The sequence below is a fragment of the Microtus oregoni genome, unplaced genomic scaffold (assembly GCF_018167655.1).
Source record: "Microtus oregoni isolate MIOR12 unplaced genomic scaffold, Mior012 000011F_ref0000422, whole genome shotgun sequence".
Taxonomy (NCBI): domain Eukaryota; kingdom Metazoa; phylum Chordata; class Mammalia; order Rodentia; family Cricetidae; genus Microtus; species Microtus oregoni.
The window spans coordinates 30,614,853-30,641,081 of NW_024543070.1; the positions used below are offsets into that span (position 1 = coordinate 30,614,853).

The 26,229-nt window shown below is 38.4% G+C and overlaps 1 protein-coding gene across 6 annotated transcripts in view; it reads left to right on the forward strand.

Moving 5' to 3' along the window:
• LOC121453452 (nucleolar protein 4) overlaps positions 1-25,769 on the forward strand; it is a 350,206-nt gene extending 324,437 nt beyond the window's left edge. For all 6 annotated transcript variants that reach the window (XM_041660248.1, XM_041660243.1, XM_041660246.1 and 3 more), the window contains one exon: positions 23,775-25,769. In XM_041660248.1, coding sequence (XP_041516182.1) covers positions 23,775-23,968 — 194 coding nt within the window. In that variant the 3' untranslated portion in view covers positions 23,969-25,769. The remainder of the gene's footprint in view (positions 1-23,774) is intronic.
• The last annotated feature ends 460 nt before the right edge of the window (positions 25,770-26,229 follow it).

The following is a 26,229-nucleotide window of genomic DNA, read 5'->3' on the forward strand; positions in this document are numbered from 1 at the left end:
CAAATGCCATATCAGAATTCTAGATAAGAAGCCAAGCATGCAGCTGCATAAGTGGTAGGAATGCAGCTTTCACAAAATGATAGTTTGAGTGCAGATATGACAATATTATATTGAGAACTTTGTTTGATACTTGTCTCTTCTCCTTCCCCATAAAATCCTTCAATTGATCCCTTGACAGCAACCTCTCCCTATCAGGATCTCTCTGACTTTTTAATAACAATATTCCCATTGGCCTGTGGTATCTGCGTGAAGGCAGACCTCATGAGGTCTGGAGCAGAGTGGCTTGGGAAGAGCCCTTCATTTCTCTTTCTTCTTTGCCACCAGTGTCTTACACCTCCATTTTCATGTGGTATAGCTTCCCCCATCTGAGCTTCTTGAAGGCTATGAAATAAGAGGCAGGCATAGGCAATTAGGGGGCTAGCTTATGATAAAATCATGTAGCTATGGGACAGTTTGGCTCATACATTCCTTAACTTTTGTATGATGAGATAAAGGACACTTAAGAAGACTTAAGAAAACCACAAAAAATAATTTCCAAGCCCTGAAGACTGCCTGTGTGCTGTTGAGAAAGCACATCATGAGATTAACCTACTGGTTGATTGTAGTTTGGTTTTGTTTTATTTTTCACTCTTTGAGGGCCTGGCATCCAGTTCCCAAATAATGACTTCCTTATGAATGCCTGGCCTTAGCTGGGCTCATTTACAGCCAGTTTTCTAACTTAAATTATCCTGTTTCTCTTTAACTACATTTTGTCTCTGGGATTTTTGCCTTTCTTTTCTTTTTACTCCACGGCTGGCTGTGTGACTGGCCCAGAGTGTCTTCCTCTCCTCCTTTTCTCATTTCTTTTTGCTCCTGAGTCTAGATTTCTTTCTGTGTATCCTTTCTTCTGATTTATCCCTTTCCTGCCTAGCTATTGGCCATTCAGCTCTTTATTTGACCAACCAAGTGTTTTAGGCAAGCAAAGTAACATAGCTTTATAGAGTTAAACAAAGTAACATAAAAGAATGCAGCACACCTTTACTTCATTAAACAAATATTCCACATTATAAATTAATGTAACATTAATGTAACTAAAAATTAATGTAACTAATATTCTGCCACAGTTAACCTACTATGGTTTGTAACACTTTGCAAATTAGATAACTCTCTTTGAGCTGTGGCTTTGGACTGAGTTTTAGTTCAACTTAACAGCTAAAACATAGGAATGCCCTGTTTACACTGACACAAAAGAAAATCGCTCAAGTGTAGAAGGACTTTGGCACCCATTGATGGTGGGATCCAGGGGAATGAATAACTGTAATAGAAAGGGACTCAAAATAGGTTTTCATTCTCCAAGAATCTAGAATTCCTTTAACACTAGTATTGTTTACTCCTGTCTTGGTTTTGTTCAGTTTTATTTCAAATGCAGAGAGACTGTTAAGTTGACTGGATACACAATTTCATTTATCTTGGGACTTGCCCCATAAATTCTGTGAATATAACTATTCTGAGTTACAGAAGACCCAGTTTCAATTCCCAACACCCACATCAGGCAGCTCCCACCCACCTGTCATTTCAGCTCCTGGTGACCCAGTTCCCTCTTCCAAAATCTGTGGAAATAGCCCTTGCAATAGAAATAATGAAACCATTATATTTTAAGGCAGGCATTGTCATTTTGAAATGTCAAAACATTTTTAATTCTATCTTACTCTACTGCTTAACTCATTGAACACTTTTGTTACATTTGTCCCTAAAAAATGTGTACTCTGTGAAAACAGAGCCTTCGTCTTGTCCATGATTACGTTCCTTTGAGTAAAGTCAGTACCTAATCATTGGCTTGATTGGACTAATATTATTAAATAGAGTTTTGAAGTCCCAGACAAAGAGGTACAAAGACAATAATTTATGTATTTTGGATGCTAGGGAACAATGGTTTATATAATGCAAAAACAAAGGCTGGAGCTGCAAGGCTGCGGTAGAGCATGTGCTTACTACACATGATTCCCTGCGTTTGATCCAGCACAGAAACCAGCAAAAAACAAAATAACGAGTAAGAAGAAAGCAAACCAGAAAAGAGGAAGATTTCAGTTGATTCATCCACGTGTTGTTCTACAGTGGTCTTAGTAGAGGTTTATAAACTCCTGTTTCATTTTTAATATAATAGCAATTTGGAAATCTGGCCTACATTGGCGACTTCCTAGCAAGAGAAGAATATTTCTGTGACCATTGCCAGAGTGCCCTTCAAATCTTCTGCTAGCCAGCCCACCATTTGTTTAGAGCTGGCAAGCGCCTGCACCCAACAATCCAAATTTTCAAATTGGAGTATTATCAAATTGACAGCAACTATAATTTGTACAAAGAGTGTATTCAAATTAACCAAATGAAAGGAGCAAGAAGCAGCCAGTCATCCTGTCATTATCCTTTCCATTGACATGGGACATTCTGTCAGGAAGATCACATCACACTATCCACAGAAGGCAATTGCAGCTCGCCACACTTACCCATTGGACCCCTTAAGTCTCAATTATGTGCAAAAGGCATCATTTTCTTTTGGCTGTTTCCTCTCAACCCACTCCATGGGGAGTAGTCTTTCCAATCTATTCTTTAACTCTGATATAAAGCAGGCTGATATACAGACCAAAATCTAACAAGACCAAGTTGTGGTAATAATGAGCCGTAATAACATGTGTATGGTTATTCATAGTCTGCCTGAATCCCTGCATCAATCAGCCTCCTTGTTTTGTTGTGACATGAATAGATGGGATTTCTACTTTAAGGGTCTTTTTGACCAATGCCTGTCACTAAGTCTAGGGCAGGTACGGCTTGGTCATAGGTGTACCTAGAGGTTATCACAGTAGTCATATGAGCCTGAAGCCTCATTTCTTATGTGGAGCTTTTAAGTCTAACCACTTAACCCCTCAGTTATCATAGGTGTTCTTGGGGGAAATAGTCAAAGGAGCCGTTCCATTCACCTACCCCTTTCACAGGTCGCTTACAGTTTTCCTTCAGCCCACTAAAGCAAGCTCTCCCTACCATGTTGTAGCAGTTGATAGGTAGTTGATAAGTTCTCACTGACTGCACCAACTGTCAAATGTAAGATGATTTCATCCTATAATTTTCTGGATTTTATGGACATGTTTGAATACCTTGATGATTATAATTTTGAAACATCCATGGTCTTGATACCTAGGACAGAACATTCTCATCACCTTGTGTCCTCAGCCTTCTCTATTTCCTGCCTCTCAAGCATTTGCTATTTTTATATGTTTTTTTTACTCATTTTGTTCATGATGCAATTTCCCTTCCCTCTTCCTCCCTTTGTCTCTGGAAGTGTTTTGTTCTGCACACTGCTCAAGGTAAAACTCATTAGTGGCTACCTTTTCTTCTGTAAATGTCTGCATCCTCATCCTTCTTTCTGAGCTACAGATTTTATATCTAACTTTTAACCAGACAGAATAGTCTAGCTATCCCAAAAGACCTTAAGCTAATAAAGGAAAAATGACTTCTTCCTCCCTATGTGTTCCATAGGACACTGCCTGTCTTGGAGCTGAGCTGATCTTGGGTACCTGTAACATCCCCTGCACCTGACTCATGTCATCCTTTTGGTTTCTCGAAACGCCTTGTGGTATTTCCCCATCACTTCCCAGTTGAGTTCTCCTCTTGCATGTTCCCATATGCACCATGAAGATTTCCTGTGTCTTCACCGATTTGTTATAAATGTTTTTCATAGAGAATAAGCTTAGTTTGGAGACACAGAAGATGGCTTGTTCCTAACTTCCTTATGATCAGTGTCAGCTCATATTTGGGCTCAATGAATACTAAATGGATACACAAATCACGGATGCCCATGTAAAAACATTTTCCCAGTGAAACATTGTGCCTCCTTGGACATCTTGACTAATTCAAGTTAAGCACTGGAGTGATAGAAGATGCGGATATTTTTCTTGTTCTTTTCGTGTGTGTGTGTGTCTGTTTTATGTGTGTTGGTATGCGTTAGTGCATGTGTGCATGTCTGCCGATGAGCATGTTCACATGAAGAACTCAGAACAGTCTAGGGTGACATACTTTAAGTTCAGTATTATTTTTCAGTTCTTGTGATAAAACACCATGACAGAGGCAACTGATAAAAAAAAGGTTTTGTTTGATCTTGTGGTTCCAGGGGGATAAGAGTTTTTTGACATTGAGATGGGGAAGCATGGCAGACAGACAGACATGATAGCAGAACTGATAAGGAACATCTTCCATCTACAAGCAGGAAACAGTGAATGGTGCATAGCTTTTGAAACACCAAATTGTCCCCAGTAACATATTGCTTGCACCAAGACTATGCCAACTAAACCTACACAATAGTGCCACCATCTGAGTATGAAGAATTCAAATGCCCAAGAATATGTGGACATCTCATTCAAACAACCACTGACTCTATCCAGCTTTTATTTGAATCCGAGTGCTCACACTGGTCTACAACTCAACAAGTAGCAAATAAGCTGAGCTTGGTGATCAGTAAACCCCAGGAATTTAGCTGTATAGGATATTGAAGATCTGGGATTACATATGCACTTGACCACACTTGGTGTTTCCCAGGTGAGTTCTGGGGAATCTAGGTCAGAACCTCCATGCTATAAGGCAAGCATTTTGCTAAGTGAGCCATACTACCTGCTCTGAAGTTATCTTCTTAATGATAGGCCTCTTTTTCTTAATACCAGGAAGAGTACAACATTGAAGGAAGAGAAACGTTTCATTTCAAATATTTCACAGCAATATTTTGAAATGCATCAATTCTACCTTAAAATATACTTGGCTTTTAAGCCTATAATTTAAGAAAATTGATTGCTCTATCCATCCAGGGGCTTGGGAAGTGCTCACGTGGCTTTATCTTCTACTCTTAATAAATTGTAATGGCTTGACAGTCACATGAGAGGAAGCAACGCTGACACACAGGGAGGGGCCTTCACCTCTTGCCACATATCAGCTGGATGCCCTGCTGTGTGAGAATCACATGGAATCTGTCACAAAAGTTCTATAGATAACAATTTTACAGAGTAGTGTTGCTACTTATTCACAGAAGCTGCATAATCCTCTCTTCAGGACACTGGCAGGTTCTTTACATATGGAAAGATGTTCAAGATAACATATTATGGGGAAAAGGTGACTTATGTGATCAAATTAGAATCCATGTAGTTGGGAGCCTGCAGTTACTCTAACTCTGTGGACTTCTTGTTAAAATGCAACGAGTTTTCAAAGCAGAGCAAAATTTTGTTTTATATTTTAAAGCAGGGGAGGCGATTTGGTGAGTAAACATGAGATCTAAGTTAGAAGACCCAACATGCATGCAAAAAGCCAGAATACCTGTATTCTCAACACTAGGGAAGCAGAGACAACAGAATTCCTGGAGTTAGCTAGTCAGAAACAGTGAGCTCCAAGTTCAATGAGAGACTGTCTCAAAGAAGTAGGTAAAGAATGACAAAGAAAGATAATTAAGGTTAACCTCTTGCCTCTGATGCATGAAGATACTTGTTGAAACATATCTGCATACATATATACACAAACAAAACCAATACATTATATTAGAATTTTTCCACTAACTGATTCAACTTGTTGCACTTGTATTTATACACACATGTGTACATACACATGCACTCACACAAGTACACACACACATAAACTTTATTTATTTATTGTATATATGGATGTTTGGTCTGCATGTGTATCTGTATACCACAAGTGTATCTGGTGCCAATGGTGGTCAGAAGTGGATTGTCTGAGACTAGAGTTAAAGATGGTTCTGAGTCACCAATGGGGACCAAATCATGGTCCCTTGGAAAAGTAGCTAGTGCTCTTAACTACTGAGCCACCTCTTCAGCACCCCATTTTTATACTATTTTTTTGTTTTGGTTCTTTGAGATAGTCTGTATCGAAACAGCCTGCAGGCACTGATCTTTCTTGATCGTTCTGTCTCCCAAGCACCAATACACGGGTGTACGCATCCTCCCCAGTCAACTGTCTACAGTTAGTAAGCTCATGTCTCTAGTACAGTGGTTGATTCTCAGCCTTCCCAATGTTTCAAACCTTTAATACACTTCCTTATGTTGTGGTGACCCCAACCATAAAATCACTTTATTTTTATTGCTATGTCATAATTTTGCTACTGTTATAAATCTAATGCAGCGGGCCAGTGGTGGGACACTCCTTTAATCCCAGCATTTGGGAGCGCAAAGGCAGGTGAATCTATGAGAGTTCAAGGCCAGCCTGGTCTACAAGAGCTAGTTCCAAGACTGGCTCCAAAGCTACAGAGAAACCCTGTCTTGAATAATAATAATAATAATAATAAATCTTATGTAAATATTTTTGGAGATAGAGGTTTGCTAATGGGGTTACAACCCACAGGTTGAGAATCACTGCTAAAATGCATCCCTTTGACTACTTAATCAGGGCATTTTCCTGATCCAAAGTACTCGTTCTATCCACATTGTCTTTTCTTTCCTTCAAATATAATTTTATCTAGACCTGTGGAATCCAGTATGACAGTCACTTGCCATAGGTGATTATTAAACTGAAATGCACTAGATGGAATAGAGTTCAGAATTCAGATCTCCCCAATATTTGGCTCCCTTTCAGCTATTCAGTAGCCAGAACTGATGAGAAGCTGTGGGCAAGGGCGGTGCCACCGCCATAGGCGTTTCTATCAGCCCTGCTGTTTCGCATGCTTAAGTTGGTACTGGGTGGCTGAGTTGCTGTGGAAACAGTGTTCTCTATTGATTACAGCAGATCGTATAGATTTGATTCCTCGTGTAACATTCTTTTCTCAATGAAATAAGTAAGTTTGTCTGACAAAGAAACTTCAGGGGTGATTCTTAGAAAGCTACAGTTTTGGAACCAGGGAGATGGCTCAGTGGGGAAGATGCCTGCTGTTACGAGCTCAAGAATGTGAGATCAGATCTCCAGAACCCGGTATCAATGCCTGGAACCCTAGCACTGGCGGAAGAGCGCAGAGACAGGAGGGTCCGTGAAACTTGCTGGCCAACCATTCTAGACCAGTCCATGAACTTTTTGATTATTTAAAGATCTTGTCTCAAAAAATACAGAGATCAGTTGAAGGAAAAACACCAGAAGTGAGCCTGACATACACAAGTATGCACAAACATGTGCATATACACCTGCACATACACGCACGCACGCACACACATGCAAATGTAGTTACTCCATACACAGATTTAAAAAGAAATCTGTGGTTCTAGCTCAAGTTGCCTGCCCTTTAAACAGCTTTCTTGCATCTGGGAGTTCTGTGTAAAGCTAATTCCTACTAAATTAGAAACTTTGAGTGGAGCTAATTCCTAATGGAACATAGGTGTTTAAAAACATTTTGGCATAAACTTGAGTTACTTCAAAATTAGAAAACTCAAAACAGAACAAATATTAGGAAAATTCAGCTGTGGCAGAACAGATTAGATGCAAGTCCAAACTCAGTATTTGAAACCAAACCACACTCTTGGCACTTCATCCCATTCTCTCTCCAGCTTTCCCATGTGGATCAAAACAATCACCTAGAAGTCAACTGAGACCGTGAATTATTTAGACAGTTTTGTGTTTCAACACCTAGAGATTTGGAAAGATGATGCTTAATATAAATTTTAATGACAAAACATGATGCTAGTAATTTGTTAGAAAATCAATGAAATAAAATGAATTATCTGCAGAGTCCACGAAGCAACTTCCTGATAACCACGGGGCTTTCCCTGGGTTCCTGTAGGTCAGAGACCTCAGACAGGCTTTGAAAGAGAAGTGAGTGACCTGGGCTTTCCCTGACAATCCAGCCTGTGTAATTGGGTTTAAAGTTCAACAGCGAGCAGGCTCTTCCCAGGGCTCTTTCTGCAAAGCCCGATCTTTACTCCTGCAGAGGAAAATGGATTTGTATGTGCTCCAAATGTCCTCTTGAGAATCCCTTGCTGTGCGTTGCAGGAGACGGATGTAAGAAGCCTCCCTGAGCACTCTGGGGCTGCTTTCTTGAGCCTGCTAATAAACTGCACATAGCCACTTCAGGAGATACGAGATCATTAAACGTGGTGTGGGCTGTCTTCCTTGCACAGTACCCTTTGAATGTTGACACATCCTCTGGGGATCTGTTTGTACAAACCAGTTCCATTTCACCTCTCCCTCTAGCTTCTGGCTTCTGGAAAAAGCTTCTGGATGGGGGAGGAGTTCAGCTTGCTTCACTGTTCTAGGGAGTCTGTACCACTATCTTCTATAGGGAGGTATATGAATTGTGCTCCACTTTGAGCTTGGATACTGGTGGACCTCCCAGTAAGGCAGCAGGCCACCTACTTTCTCCACTAGAGATCTCCGTCTGTTTAAATCGCCCCAAAATGGCTGAGAACTACTTGCCTTACCTTTGCCCTCATGTTAAAACTTTCAATTACAATGCTAATATTCTTTTTGGTTACTTCAAGGCACATGGTAATTTTAAATGACATTGGTTTTGAGTGGCATGTATATGTCTGTCCTGGAGGCTCTCCTTCCATCTATGCAGAGGGGCAGGAACTTGTGGAGACACACAGCTGTACTCCAGGAAGTTGGCTTTCATGCCTGTGTGGGCCACTCGCTCAAACTCAGAACTGATCACAAAACTAAGTGTGCAGTAAGCTGGAGAGATGGCACAGTGATGAAGAATGCTTGTTGCTTTTGTAGAGGTTTCAGGTTCCAGTACTAGCACACACATGATGGCTCATTTGCTGTCTGTAATCCCAGGTCCAGGAGATCCAATGCTCTCTTCTGACCTCCATGGGCACCAGACTTGCACATGCATACAAACAGGCAAAACATACATACACATAAAATAAAATAAATGAAACTTTAAAAAATGTCTAGCAGTATATATTACTCTGTGTTGTCCTATTTGTCATATATAGTGTATGTCATATATATATATATGACAAATATATATATGAAATGTGTGTATGAATGTAAAATTTATGGAATCCTTTGACTACATTATACTATATAAAATGATTACAAGGATGGTTTTATACTATAAAATGCTTGTTCCAAAAATCATATTCGTGAACACAGTTTGTTCAAAAGAATATATTTATTTTCAAAGCAGAATTATTTTTATAAGTTTCCTCCTCTGTGACCTACATCTCTTCCAGTGCTCTGACCTACTATCATCTGTGCCCATGATTATTCTATTCCTTATGAAATATTAATTGGCTTTCTAAGCTATTTAATAACAAAGGCTTAAAACTTGGGAAAGGGCATTAACCTTAATGGGCATCTATAAACTCAGTCCTCGGTCATTTGCAGGGAAAGTCTTTGTATAGGTTTATAAAAACAGTTCTGCTTCCCTTTCAATTCTCTTGATGCTTGCTAAAGGGAAGTGAATATTTGATAAGTAATCAAGGAAAGAAGGCAAGTAAACACACTCTAGCTCCAAAAACCTCTACTTAAGTTTTTACGTGTCTTAAATCTTTATTCTTTACTTTTGTGCCATATTGACAAATCAGCTAAAAAGCTACTCAGGGCTGGGAGATAGCGAAGTGTGTAGTGCATCCAAAATCCCAGCACTCCTACAGCTATATGGAGAGAGGGTAACCCCAAGATGTTGATGGGACAGCTACCCTGGGAGACAGCATGAACAAGAGACCCTGTTTCAAACGAGATAGATGGCTGCGCCCACACCCACTGTTGTCCTCTGACCTCCACACAAGCCTCCAGCACAAACACACACACAATGAGAAGCCTCTTCAGCATAAACCCCCTATTCTGCACGAGTCCTGCTTCTTTCACAGATTTTGATAATTGTAGGCAGAACATGAATGTTATCTCTGAGTGTGCAGGAAAGCAAGGCTTGCTGACCCTCGTTTCAGTTCGATGACTCACCAAATGATAGTCTGTGCACTAGGTGCCTAAGATTTTCCCTTTCACAAAGTTCATGTCTGTTTTCTTCTTCTAATCTTGAAATCATTTTAATTTGAAAGCAACAACAAAAAATGTTCTAGAAGTAGTACCCTGTTTCACCTCCACTTCCAAGGCAACCAGAGTTACGGTGACCGTGGATACACATCCTACGCACCAGTTAAGCATCAGCTTAAAATATGATTTGCTAATACTTTCTAAGTCTTCCTTGGCAAAAGGTAAAATATAGACTGATTCATGAAGGTTGTAGAAATAGAGGGGTCACAGTGAAAAATTTCAGGTTACATGGTCATATATATTATATATATACATGTATGTGTGTATGTATGTATATTGTATATATACACACATATGTGTGTACGTATGTATGTATGTATAATGAATATAAAAATTATGGAATCCTATGGATATGTTATACTATATAAAATGACCTACAAAGCTGTCACCTCCTTATGGTGCATTTTGACAAAAATTTAAATCACTTGAATGAAAATGATGTGTCATATGATATGTAACTACACATTATTGATAGCGATGTGAATATTGGAAAAAATAATAAAAGAAAAAAACTGCATGTAATTTTGTGCTTTATAACAGCCAATGAGGGATGGATGGATGTTTCATTCCCTAAGAGAGCATATTGTTCTCATAGAGGACTGGTACCCAGTCTGTATCAACATCAGGGGGCTCACAATTATCTGTAACTCCAGTGGCAGAGAATCACACCTCTTCTGACCTCCACAAGAACCTGCTCTTATGTGGGCACACCCAAACACAGACACATGAATGTATGAACAATTAAAAATTAAACAACAAAATCAACCAGTGATTCAAATATAAAACTCTACCATATCTTGAGAAATTTTTACTAAAAATATTTTCCAGTATATTAATGACCAAACTATGTTGAACTTTTAATATTACTCTAAAATTTTAATGTAATTATTATCAATTTGATTGTCAATTATTAATAATTTCAATTCTAAAGGAAGTATATCCTCCATAATTAGCAAGTTTTTTACCTCATTATTTTTCAGTGATTCTATGATGGTTTTAGTTTTCCTAAGTTTTTTAAGGCACTGTAGAGTTATCAAGTCTAATCACTATGGGATAAATGTGTGTGTTTAGTATACAGAAACTTAGTTATTCATATTGCCAGTATGCATACAGAAAGATACTCCTTTCACATCTTATGTGTATAACACATTAGATAAGTATCTCAAAACTTTAATGGTAACTGTGATCACCAGCCCTTCAGAGGAGAACTCTTTAATAAACTTTTAAATTCAGTTATTAATGTATTTTTTTTTCAACTTGAATTGGCCATAGGGTGTCCAGACATTTCACTGTTAATTAGGTGAGAATATTTCAACCAGTTGAAGACGTCACTCAAAAAGAAGCAAATGGTCGAAAAGAGGGACTTTCTGCTGCCCGAGACTGACTGAACTACAGTGCAGGAGCTTTCTCAGACTGAATGATGCCTTAGCTCTCACGGGGCCTGCACCTGCATGTCTGTAGCTAGAATACATCACCAACTCTGCTTCGTACTGGCTTTGCTGAGGATGCAGACTGCTGGCTGCAGATCTTGAGATTTCTGAGTCTCCAAACTGCATGTCGCAATCAATGCTTTATTCTCTATAAATGCACACATAGAAGCACACCAGCAGGCATGTGCACATACGCAGATGTATGTTTATAACTAGTATGTATTAATAGAAATAACACACAGAGTCATGCCAACTTAAATAAATCCTTAAACTTTAATAATGTTAATATAGCTTGAAAATGGCTATGTTGGTAATGTGTTTGTGATGCAAGAATGTGAATCTGAATCCAATTCTCAGAACACACATTTAACATAATGTAGATGTAGTGGCACACAATTTTAATCTAAGAATTGGGGTGGTGGAAGAAGAGGATCCCAAGGGCTTAAAGGCCAACCAGTCTTGTCTAAACAAGTCCAAGGCCGAAAAGAGACTGTCTCAAACAACAGGATGGACAGCTTATGAGGAATAGCATGCAAGGTTGTTGCCTGTCTGAGACACACACACACACACACACACACACACACACACACAAATATAACTTTACTTATTAGGTCGTTTAATACAAATAATTTAATTCTATTTTCCTGCTTTATTAGTCTAGCAAACAAAGGAAACAGTATTTGTTAATAATTTACTGGCGAATCTCAGAGAATGTGAATAATTTGATCAACCTCACACAGCAGAGAAACTTATATAGAAGAACTCAAACCTATGTCTACATTTGCTGACTTTAATGCTGTCTGTTCATCTTTGTATGCATATTAAATAGTATTCTGTGTTTTGAGTTTAATTACATTCTAGGTCCAGATTCATCAGTTGGGTCTTGTTACATAGTTTGTCAGTGCTATAACACAGGTAGAACTTCCATTTTATTAACATACTTAATTCCTTATTTTATTAAGATTTTGGTAATTTTATAAAATGTGTTTTCATCTTATTGAATCCATCCTTCCCCCAGTCTCTCCTAGATCTACCCCCTACATCCTCACCCCTCCCAACTTCCTCTCCTCTCTTTTTATCTAAACCACACCAGTCCAGTTTTGCTTCCCATATATTCATGCACAGAAGTCTTATTTATATTTTAACTGAATTTTATTTAAATTTAAATTTTTAACTTAAAGATTTTGAGAATATTAAGTGAGTACTGTATTTACATTGTTCCCACCTCTCCTGCTCCCCTACTTAGTTCATGTGTCCTTTCCCACTCACTCTCAAATCCATGAGCTCTTCTTTAATATTACTGTAATGTGCTGACATGCACCAACACACATGTACATACAACCTACTAAGGCCATTTAGCATTGCTCATATGCACATCTCTGTTCAAGGCTAATTGTTTAAAATAGGGCAACCTATCAGGCAAGGGTCTTGTCCTTGGGGAAATTCAAATCTACCTTTCTCCAAACCACTGGTCATGGGACCCCGTGAAACTGTCCCCATCTATATGGGTGCATCAGCTAGTATTGACACTCGATCTTGTGTAGGTGACCATATTGTGGAGAGTTTGCAGCTTCAAGTTCCCTCTTATTTCTAGAAACACAATCTAACAAACAGCATCCTGGTGCTACGGCTTTTATAAAGTCTCTGCCACTCTTCCGCAATGTTATCTGAACCTTAGGTTGCATTGTAGATTTAGTAGATTTATTAATTGTGGTTCAGTCTATAGGTAAATGTCTTAAACTGAGTTTAGATACAAACTAAAATGAAGTACAAATGGACCAAGACAATGGAGGAAAATATTGACATGTCAGTTAAGATACTTACTACTTTTTCAGAAGACCTGGGTTTCATTCTCATTTATTCTTAAAACCAGTAAATATAGTAAATACTGAATATATTAAATATATAATTTAATATATAGTATAACATAAGAACACGTAGTAACAAGGTCTCACTATGTAGCTCAAATTGGCCTTTCATTTTGTAACCCTCCTACCTCAAGCTCCAGATTGCCCAGATTACAGGTTTGTGCCAACACCTCTAGTTCAAAAGCATAGAATCTTTGTCAAGGCTGGTTCAGGAGATTTACATTATAAAATATTTATGTTTATTTTAAGATAATCATCATCAGTTTTTAGCATGTTGAGATACGTATTTACAGTTTCCATTAACATTAAATATACAAAATTCAAAATATTCTCTACTATAGAGGAGATCTATGATCATAGTATGTAGAAGACCTAGATCTATCAAAAACACTGTCTAAATTTGATGTTTGGTAGGAAAGTGATTAGTTGGTTGATGACAAAGTACTGAGGCTATACTTCACATTTCTTGTCAGTAATGTTGTAAACTTCTCATGACTGTGGTGTGTGTTTTGCCTTCTGTATCTTCTTAAGAAGTCAATCAAAAACTTGCTTCATAATTGGTGGTATAAAAGCCTATACTTTGATAACCTGGTGGTGATTACCCCATAGTTAATAAGTAGAATGGGAAATCTGATAACATAAGGAATGTAAGTGATGGAAGCTCAGTCAGAAGAGTCTTTGACTACAATTAACTGGATTGACAGATACTACTTGTAATAAGTCTTAGACTGCAGAAGAAGCACAAGTCCCACTGAGGTATACTCTCTGATAATTTCCTAATCAAATCTTGCTCACTAAGTGTGGAAAAACATCAAGTCTTACTGAGAACCATAAATATCATTGTCTTGGGGATGGAGAGATGTCTCAGGGGTGGAGAGAGCTTACCATTCTTGCAGTGGACCTAGGTTTCGTTCCCAGCACCCAGATCAGGTGACTCACAACCGCCTGCAAATCCAGTTCCAGGGGATCTTATGCTTTGATCACCCCAGAATTCTGCACATATGTGATGTATGTAATTGCATATAGGCACACACATATACATGCATAAAATAAATATTTTAAAAATCATAGTCATACAAATAATGGAAAGAAAAGTTGTATCTGTATGTATATACTGAAAGTAAGTAAAGGCTTACTAAAAATAGTCTCTGTCAATCCAATTAAGTGTAATCAACACCTCTTCTGAGTTTCTACAATTTAAATCTTCCTTAAATCTTCATGTTTCCCTTCTTTACTTATTCAATATGGGTTACCAGGTTACCAAAGAATAGGCTTTTGACACTACAAATTATGAAATAACTTTGCAATAGCAATAAGACAACATAAGGGGATCAAGGGGATTCGTATTGGAAAGGAAGAAGTTAAGCTTTTGTTATTTGCAGATGATATGACAGTATACATAAACGACCCCAAAAACTCTACCAAAGAACTCCTACAGCTGATAAACACCTTTGGTAATGTGGCAGGATACAAGATCAACTCCAAAAAATCAGTTGCCTTCCTATACACTAAGGATAAGGAAACGGAGAGGGAAATCAGAGAAGCATCACCTTTCACAATAGCCACAAATAGCATAAAATATCTTGGGGTAACTCTGACCAAGGAAGTGAAAGATCTATTTGACAAGAACTTTAAGTCTTTGAAGAAAGAAATTGAAGAGGACACCAGAAAATGGAAGGATCTCCCTTGCTCTTGGATTGGGAGGATCAACATAGTAAAAATGGCAATTCTACCAATAGCAATCTATAGATTCAATGCAATCCCCATCAAAATCCCATCAAAATTCTTCACAGATCTGGAGAAGACAATAATCAACTTTATATGGAAAAACAAAAAACCCAGGATAGCCAAAACAATCTTATACAATAAAGGATCGTCTGGAGGCATTACCATCTCTGACTTCAAACTCTATTACAGAGCTACACTATTGAAAACAGCTTGGTATTGGCATAAAAACAGAGAAGTCGACCAATGGAATCGAATAGAAGACCCTGACTTTAACCCACAAACCTATGAACACCTGATTTTCGATAAGGGAGCTAAAAGTATACAATGGAAAAAAGAGAGCATCTTCAACAAATTGTGCTGGCAAAACTGGATGTCAATCTGTAGAAGAATGAAAATAGATCCATATCTATCACCATGCAAAATACTCAAGTCCAAATGGATTAAAGACCTCAATATCAGTTCGAACACACTGAACCTGATAGAAAAAGTGGGAAGTACTCTACAACACATGGGCACAGGAGACCACTTCCTACGTATAACCCCAGCAGCACAGACACTAAGGGCCTCATTGAATAAATGGGCCCTCCTGAGACTGAGAAGCTTCTGTAAAGCAAAGGACACTGTGATTGGCTTCTTAAGAAGATACAGTAGACAAGACACACACGACAGTCATGAGATGTTTAAGACATTAATGAAAAGAAAGGTGAAGTATAGCCACGGCACTTTCTCATCAACCTGCTAATTGCTTTCCTACCAAGCCTGAACACCAAGTTCAGGCAGTGTTTATTGGTAAATCCTGGTCTCCTATATACTTTGATCGCAGATCTCTTCTATAGTAGCGGATATTTTGAATCCTATATTGAAATTTATTGAAAACTATAAATGTTGATCTCTCAGATTAGGCCACACATTGGGGCATTAATGACTCAGTTTGTAATACTGAAGAGAAATAGTTAATCATAAAGTAATAATTCTTTTATTCCATGTGTCCCAGGAATATACCTATAAATTATTAGATGAAAACTTAACAAAATAACAAAGAAGAAATGATACCCAAGATCATGACCAAAAAGTATAAAATACAAAACAATAGATAGAAAGGAAAAACAAGTTAAAAATAAATTAAAATTTAATGGTTACATGAAGAAACGTACCTCTAACTTTCTAATAATGCATAGTCATTCAAATATTGGCAACTTAAGTAAACAATAACCATTATGGAATATTTAGTATGCTGGTAGCCATTGCATTCAGAAGTATTGATAATTAGTGGATAAAAACTTACCAGTGGACCTGGGCTAGTATTTTACCCCCACTTTAAACAATAAAATATTGATTAATTATTTTAGAGTTATTTTATTTGCTTTCTTAAGTTTGTTACATTGTGTGTGTGCATGTGTGTGTTTTGTGTGTATGTGTGTGTGTAGGTCAGAGAACAACTTGTTGGACTTGATTCTCTTCTACCTTGTAGGTCTTAGGACTTAAACTCAAGTTTTAAGTTTTATAACAAGCATCTTCATACACTGTTTCATATTGTAATTTCAATAGTAATGTATAATCATGGATATTACAAAATTTGTAATTTAACAGTGATATGTTTGTGTATGTCAAGTAGACAAGGGATCAATTAGACCAGCTAGTTTTACATCAACTTGACCCAAGCTAGAGTCATTAGTAGGAGGCAATCTCAATTGAGAAAATGCTTCCATAAAATCAGGATGCAGATAAGCCTGCAGGATATTTTCATCAATAGTGACTAATGGGGGAGGTGTCAGCCCATTGTATGTTGGGTCATCCCTTAAATGAGCCATGGGGAGTAAGCTAGCAAGAAGCCCTCCTTGGTTCCTGCTTCCAGATTCCATCGTCAGATTCAGGCCCTGTTGGATTTCCTGTCCTGACTTCCTTTAATGATGATTGTGAAGCAGAAGCCTAAACCAAAGAACCCACCTCCCCAAGTAGCTTTGGTCATAGTGTTTCTTCACAGCGATAGTAATTTTAACTAAATCACTAACTGAGCCATCTTGCTGGCCAATTTTTTTAATTAACATAGTGTAATTGTACATATTTGTAAAACACAGAGCATGCTGTATATAATATTCAGGTCAAGGTAACCAGCATTCTCATCTCTTTATCATTTATTTGTATAATCATTTGGCCCAAGTTAGAAACAAAGAAAATGCTGAAAAGAAGAAAAGAAGTCTGAATATTACTTTAAATAAGAAACAAGGAATAAAAAGACCAACAATCCCAAAAGCTGAACATTTAGAAGGCTTTGAAGTTACCTGTGAAGACAAACCAAGAAAGAAGAGCATAGAAAAATAATAAAAGAGCAATGAAAGGCTACAAGAGTGTTTCTCTGCCATTCAGTGAAAGAGCCTCTCTTACAAAGATTAACTTTAAGAGAAATAGGACTCCAAGATGAATCTGAATATACCAAGTACAATTGGTATTGCAAATACAAAATTTCCTACTCAAGGGATCAGACCCCAGTGGTTTTACAAATAATTTTATCAAAAACAATAGGACTGGATAAGCTAAGTTTTAAGTGAGCAAATACAACATGGGGGATGGGGGAATGGAAAGTATCAAGATTTTTATGATGTCAAAGTGATCCCATCAGAAAGGATACCCCCAACAGGCAAATTCTGGTGCTCCTCGAGTTGTGAATATAGATGAAACTTATTGGCTGTTGAATCTGGTTTAGTTTATTTAGTTTGGTAGTTCAGATACTGTTTACAATTGATAAATATTCAGTTATCGGGTGAAGGAAGGGTCATTTATGAGTTGTGTGAGTTAAGCCAACACCACAGCAGATGCTTTATATGTTACTCAATGTAGCTAGAATATTGATTTTTTTTTGGTTAATTTATTTTACCTTTTGACAAAAAGGTACTAAATTATCATCAGTGAATACTTCTATTGAACATCTGCTACACTCAAAAGAGAAATGAAACTTAGTTTGAAGACAAAGTTAGCATCCAAACAGCTTGCTAGCCAACAAAGCCCCTTCACTTCCCCTGGATGGTTGTGTTTGACTGCAATAGTGAATGTCCATAACAAAGAAACCTTGGAAACTACTGAGATATGGAATGAATTACTCTGATGGGATGTGGAACATGTGATCCTGACAATTTCAGTGGTCGCTTAAAACTCCCTAGTCACTGGCTGAAAATAGCTTCCTTGCCTTTTGAGGCCTTAGGATGTTTCTGCTATGTTACTGTTGTTTATCCCATGTGTATTCAGGGAAATGAGGAACTAAAGAACTGGTGTCCATAACACATGGATTAGCTATTGCCAAGATCAGTTTCAAAGCTGAGAAAGAATTAACTCAGTACAGTCTGAAGTGGGATCAGTTAAGTAAGATACGAGAGGCACAGAGGGCTATTTGGACAGACTTTTAAAGCGTATTGCAACAGATAACATACACCTATTTATTAAGATAATAGTAAGAGCATGCTGGGAAACATCCTACTCTTCCAATTATCACTGAAACCCTGCCATGCTTAAACTTAATTCTCGCAGATTAAACCATCTTTATTCTGTGAAATTATATCAGAAATAGAATCTGTGTAGTGTTATGGAAGTATGCTTGTATGGAATGTGTGAGAATGGTATGTGTGTGTGTGACAGAAGACCAGCTCTGGTGTTGCCTTAGTGAGGGTTCCTATTGCTGGGATGAAACAATATGACCAAAGCAGTTCAGGGAGAAAGGAGTTTGTTCAGCTTATGCTTCCATATCACACATCATCAAAGCAAGTCAGGACAGGAACTCGAGTAGGACAAGAGCCTGGAGCCAAGAACTAATACAGAAGCCATGGAGGAGTGCTGCTTACTGGTTTGCTCATCATGGCTTGCTCAGCCTGCTTTCTTACCAAGCCAGGACCACCAGCCCAGGGGTGGCACCACCCACAATGGGCTGGGTCTTCTCCCACTGATCACCAATCAAGAAAATGCTTTACAACTGGATCTTATGGAGGTATTTTCTCAGTTGAGATCACCTCCTCTCTGATGATTCTAGCTTGTGTCAAGCTGACATAAAACCAGCCAGTACAAGTGCTGTTCTTCAAATGCATCCACCTTTCCATTGGGACTGGCTTGGACCTCACTAAGTAGGTGACGCTGGTTGACCAGTAAGCCCCTGTTTATATCTCCTTAGCATTGGGATTTCAGGTGTCCACTCTCTCAGATTTTTGTGGTGTGTGTTAAGAATCTGAAGTCAAGTTCTAATGCTCATATGGAAAACATTTTACTGACCAAGTCATATTCCAGCCATGCATATATGAATATATATTAGATTAACTTTATTTATGTATGGGTGTTTAGCCTACAGGCATGATACACCACATGCAGGCCTGATATCTCTGAGCCAGAAGAAGGCATTGGATCATCTGTAACTGGAGTTACAAAAGGTCGGAGATACGATATGGGTGCTGGGAATTGAATCTAGGTCCTCTGCAAGAACAACCTCTTCAACCATCTCACTATAATTTTTAACAATTTAAAAGAGTTACCGCAGTCTTCAAAAATGTAGTTCTCATTGTTAAAAAAACATTTTTAAAAAGTGTCCTTGAAAGCAACATTATCTGAGTTAAAAAGAAACTAAAACACTACAACAAAATGAAGCATCTTAACACAAGAAACAAAAATGTACCATAAACAGTCAACTGATAGATTAATTTTAGAAATAAAAATGAATAATTATGATTGTATAATTTCATTCAAACTTTAAAAATAATAAATGGTCATTTATTTATAACTTAAATATACCTCATGCCTTAAAAATGAATCATGGCTCTAATTTTGGTCTAGGTTAACATGACATATCTTTAACTTTTGATTCAACGTTTCAGAATTATCATTAAAAAAAACCAAGTCCACATCATTTTGATCAACACAGGATACTTATATAAACATGGCCTTTTGGAGTTTTGTATTTGCCTTAGCTGTGTTACTGAGACCATTTTCTGTTTAAGTGTCTTCTTGCTCATTGTCTTTCCTCTTTGCTGGCATGACTTATCTGATAATTATGTTCTCAGTGATTTTGTCTTCAAATGTAACTTCCTAGACTTCATTAATTTCTACATCTTCATATTTCAACTATTATTTATAGTGGACTTACATTTTAATTATGCAATAGTTGTGTTTTGAGTTAAGGTGAATCAGTTCAATATAGCTTTGAATCTTTGAGACAAAATCAAAGATTGATAGCGACATTGGATGAGGGCTGTGTGAGTGATCACTAAATAAATATCTATTACATGTATTTTTTTTCTTCTTATCCCTATGAAATTAAAAATTTGAATAACAAACACTTAGCAGAAAGGTTTCTTATAGTTTGGAGAGGGGTTGCTGATGAGCTTGCAAAGACTACAAAGTTATCTCAATTGTGTGTGTTAATAAATATGGAAGAAATTAAGTCTTCACTAAGTTAAGATGTTTAGAATTTTAAGGCAAATGGGACCTTGTGGTTCATGCTTGTAATCCCAGCACTTGGGAAGTGGAGGCAGGAGGATCAGAAGTTAATGGTCATTCAGACCACAATCCACAGCTCCAGAAGAGCTAGGTAACAAAGAGGACCCTATGAGGGATACATGGGTTGGCCCATATTTCTATATGGTATGGCAGCCAGGCTCTCAAGCCATATTTTGTATGGGAAGTAGTTACGTAGTTTTCCAGACAGCAGCCCCCAACACACATGGATCAACCTGGGAAGGGGAAATAGATGAGATCTTCTGGGCAAATTGGGGGCCAGGTGGGTTGGGAAGTGGTAAAGGGGAAGGGGTGAGGGATGAGAACATGAGGGAATGGGATGGTAAAGTTGTAGGAGAAATGGGATGGGAGAGATATGAACAAGATATCTTGATAGAGGGAGTCATTACAGAGCTATGGAGAAGCATGATGCTGGGAAATTCTCAGGAATCCACAAGGATGACCCCAGCTAAGAACCCTAGCAATAGTGGAGAGGGGGCCTGAACTGACTGACCTTCCCCTGTAATCAGATTGGTGACTACCCTACCTGGCATCATAGAACTTTTATCCAGTAACTGATAGAAGCAGATACAGAGAACCTCATCCAAGCACCAGGCCAAGCTACGGGAGTTCAGTCAAAGAGATGGAGGAGGGATTGTATGAGCCAATATCATGTGACAGGGAAATCCACAGAGACAGTTGACTCCAACTTGTGGGAGATCATGGACTCTCAACAGGGGATACTACATGGGACTGAACGAGCTTGTGGGAGACAGTATTGTAGCCTGGTCTGTTTGTGGGGTCCCTGACAGGGGGACCAGGATCTGTACCTAGCACGTGAGCTGGCTTTTTAAAACCAATTCCATATGATGGGACACCTTGCTCAGCCTTGATGGGGGAGGGGGCAAGGGGGAGCTTGGTTCCCTCAACTTGATGTGCCAGACTTTGTTGATTCCCCATAGGAGGCTTTACCCTTTCTGAAGAGTAGACAAGGGTGGGATGGGAGGAGGTGTGAGGAGGAGGGGAGGGAGGAGAAACTATGGTTCATATATAAAATGAGTAAAAAAATTAAATATAAAAAGAAAAAGAAGCCTATCAATAAAAGGGAATGCACAGAGAACTTTGCAGAGATACTGTTAACTGTTTGTTTGAGCACAGGTTCAGCGACTCCTTTCCACAAATGTGACAAGCCACACTCTCTCCGTTTGTCATGTCGATAACATGATTTTGTAAATAGCAGACCAAATGGAAGATAAATCCTTCCTGAAAAATCAAAGCTTGGAAAGGCCATGACCGAAGTAGAAGTGTGTTTCTCGTGGATGTCAAGAGTTCTTTGGAAAGATCTTACTGTCTGCTCTAATTAAATTTCAAGGGAAGCTGTTTCCCTCTCAGGAGACCTCTACGTCCTTCGAGGATCCATGGAAGAGAGACTGGGTCTTGACCTGTCTCCCTCATGCCTCAAGAAGCACTTGCAAGAAAATTGTAATACTTGTCTTAAATCACAAAAGAAATGCCCACCTTTTTAAACACTTCTGCATATTTAGGGTCTGCTAAAATACTTTCATGTTGCAGAGTCATGTTGTGATACGCTTAGCAATACTTTATTCAATTACTACTAAATTTAGACATTCTCTCCAAACTTTATGAATTTTAATAAATACTTGCTGAATTATAAAGGCAGACATGAAATTTTCATATGAAGTGTCTTCATAATGCTAATTTCTGAACTCAAGATTTTAAATAACTTTGTATTCAATTTTAGAATAAGTTACTAAATTTTGCACAAAACCAGAACTGCCAGACTTGGTTTAAAGGTATAAGGGAATACTAGAAACATCTGACTGTATTTTGTGAAAATAGAGACGCAGTTTAATAACATAAAACATCTAGTTCCTCTGCAGGTTGTTGTAAGAACTACTTTCTCGCTCCATTTCAAGGAAAAGTTTATTCTAACCTATTATAAAACTAATCCACCTAGTAGATAACATTACCTTGATGTGAGAAAGAAACATCTAGACCAACTCCTTTAAAAAGAAAGAAAAGGTTAAACCAAGTCCTTAATATGCAGCTTGAGCTTGTCCACTCTACACACTGAACTAAAGTCCCTCGGCCCTCAGTGACTACATTTCTTAAGAGGTTGTACAGTTTCTTAGCAAGCTGCTGAGGTAAAATGCTGTCAGGGTCCCTTAAAGGAGAAGGGGTTTACTTGGAATCACAGTTTCTAATTACTGTTCATCATGGCTGGAAGCTCAAGGCAGTAGGGATTTGAAGCATATAGTCATGTCCACAGTCAAGGAGCCGGGCTGGGTGAAGGAGTCAACCACATGTGTGCCTACACTCCTCTCTCTTCTTCCACTCTTACACAGTCCAGGGCTCGTTCCACGAAGTGCTGACACCCACTTTGGATAGGTCCAAATTAAATTGATTGAAAATGCAATTAAAGCAATCAAACTCCACATATATACCCACCCACAGGCCATCCTAACCTAGACAATCCCTCACTGAGACCCTCTTCACAGATCATTCTTGATTGTGCCAAGTGGAAAATCATTTAAACAAGACCTGCCACTAGCAAGTTAGTCAACACGTCAGCATCAATAAGGAAAGGACGCATATAGCCTTGCCGGTTACTGAGACGCTCCTGGTAACTTGGGGTACAGGGACTGCGTGGGTGGTCCATGCTTCAGGGGATGGTCTAACACCCAAGCTCCTCCTGACAGGCAGTACTAATTGGACTAGGAGGACTTTCTAAAAAGAGGAAATAAGGTTGGGAAGAAGTCTTTGAAGGAGATGTGGATGGAGTTGAATGGGCAGAAGTGGTAACTGGACAAGATGAAAATATATCTTATAAACGTGTGAGATTCTCAAAGAATGAATTCTAATGTATAAAAAAATAAGCTTAAAATTATCCAGGAAGTCATTAAAAATATGAACTGATGGGAGTTATCATTGTTAATAAATGCAGCAAATAAAAATATTTGCAATTCATCATTGCAGTGCTGGTACACTGAAGCGCCTGCAACATGCGGGAGACAGACTGAAAATTGAATCCTGCCAAGAGCTCATGTTCAAAGGGCTGGAGTCTTAGCTGTAACAAGAAGTGATAGCTGGATGCTGCCCAAGATACCTGAAAAAAAAAAATCCTCAGACACCCACATCGCATCATACTACTCTTTAGTCTTGCAGGGAGCAGATGCATTTGATTATAGAGACCATGAGTTTCTCATGACAGCATTCATGAATAAATTCAATCGTAATTTGATGGGTGTTCATATGTGAGATGTTGGAATAAACACGATTCCTGTCTTACTTTGTGATTCTTTTTGTCTAGGACCCACGGATCTCAGCATGAAGCGGCAGCTGGCGGCTGGCTCAGGATCCTCCAGCAGTTCAAACTCCAGACCTCAGCTGAGTCCAACAGAAATCAACGCTGTGAGACAGCTTGTCGCAGGGTACCGAGAATCGGCTGCATTTTTATTGCGCTCTGCAGATGAACTGGAAAATCTCATTTTACAACAGAACTGAAGCAAACGAGGTCCATACCCACCGAGTTCTAAGTTTGCAGTTCCCACTAATGACACTTGATTTCCAAGCAGAGATGCTCCTGGTCTTGCAGCACAATCTCTGAAGAGAAACACTTCCATCCTGCCTCGTAGTCCTTGGCCCGTACACTGGTGTGTTAAGAAGCTTCAGAGGAACTTGGACCTCGAAGTACTCGAGATGCTTAAATGTGCCCAGCCACTTGCTTTCTGTTTAAGTGTGTCAACATAAATATCATAAGCAATTTTTTTAAAAAAGGCTGCATATTCTTAATTCAAGGATAAAAACGAAGAAGCTTGTGGTATATATAAAAAATAGTTCAAGATCCAGCTGAGATATTAGTGGAGTTTTCTACTGACTTATTGGACCGGAAGCTGAAGAATCTGGGGAAAAAAAGCCAAATTTCTTGTTGCTACAGGATATGACAGCAATGAAAAGGATCTTGTATTTTAAAAGAAAAATGTAATTTTTATAAAAAGAATACTTGTTTTTCATTCAAAAATGGTCATTTTTACTTTGGTAACTTTTTCATAGGTCCTAAAAGAAAACTGTTTTTTGAGAAACTACTGTAAGTACCCTTCCCACATCCCTTTTGCCTTCTACTCTTTCCAAATTCTTTCTAGATATATATAAAAGAAAAACAACACTCAATGATGGGAAGAAAAAAAAAAACCCTTTGCCTACGTTCTGTAAGCCGTCTTGTCAGGAACTATTTCCAAGAGATGCCTACATTCTGTACTTAACGCCAGTCTCCAAACACCCACGCGACATGGCAGCTTACCACGGCAGTTTTCATCCCAGAATTTTCTAAACGTTATAAAACAAAGCGAAAGCGGGCACATGGCGCTTTCCTTAGAGATGCTCTCCCCTGGGGGCGCTGCTCACCCAGGTAGCGCTGCTCTCACAAGTCACCCTCCAGAGCAGCGACTGGATGAAGATGACTGAATGTTTTGAGGTTGCAGGTGACAATCCTAAATTTGCACTCTCGTGTTTACTTTTCATTTCTTTTGGAAATAGTTTCCAGAAAAGGCTGTTATATCTCCTGATACGATCTGTATAATTTAGGGGTTTTTTTTGTGTGTGTGTGTGTGCTAAAATTGAGAGGCCCCAGCAGACAGAGCTGTACCTTACAATGAACTGCCCCCAACCCCACTCCCTGGCCCCCCAAGCTCTGCCCTTTTTTCTCCGTTTCTAGTGTTAGACACACACTGAGTGGTGGTTTCTGTGCACTGAAGCAAGCCCATTTTTAAAATATTTAAGGAGAAGTACTTTTAGTTCATGCTTGTACTATTTTCCTTTCTGTTGTTTAGCTTTGGTTGAATTATGAATTCCTTGTGCATTCTTGAATTTGCCTTATTTTATGTAAAATCTGTGTCCTTTGGTTTTTGACAATGGGTTGAAGGCATCAGTGGTGTTCCTTTCCTACTTGTTACATATAGTTTTCCAAGTACTGACTGTGATTGTGACCGGGTAATGTGCACTTTTTCTTGTAACTGTGGACATTGCTATGCTTTTTTTCTTCTAGTGTTTCTAGAATTATTGTTCCTTACAGTTACGTAAACAAAACAAAACAAAAAAACAACAAAAAAAGAAATTTTGTGATACTGTTGGTGAATATAATGTGAAAATCTTATTGAAATATGAGTATTTTGGAAATACATAGATGCACAAACATCTTTTAAAGGTGTGAATTTAGAGTTTGCTTATTTAATGAAAATTTTAAAAAATGAGGGCTGGTATAATTTTCTCTGTTTTTGTTTGGTTTAATAAACAGAACTCTGTGTTAAAACAATGATTTTGAAATCTTGTAAACTCCATTTTATTTTTTGTGGTGCTAAGGGTGAACCCCAGAGCTCTGGGCATGGCAGGTGAGTACTCTAACCCTGAGCTGTTCTGAGGTGCTAAGGGTGAACCCAAGGGCTCCGTACGTGGCAGGCAGGTACTGGGCTGTTCTGGCTGCTTATAAATTTTAGTACTTCATTTTTGGCAATTTCTGTTTAAAATATGAAATGTAGTCTTGTGCCTACATTTGAAAAAGACAATATTCAAATGTTCTTTCCCTGAATATCCCAAAGCTGGCACACTCAGACCACTAAAAACTTCATTTGGAGAAGTGAAGTGAACCAGGAGGGTGAGGCTACTACAAACGAGTCTAGAAATCTACTCGAAAGATGAATTTGTTCACGTTAGTCTTTAGTTTTTCAAGTATGATCTAACTCTTGTAAGCCTTCCTGATGGCTAAGTGC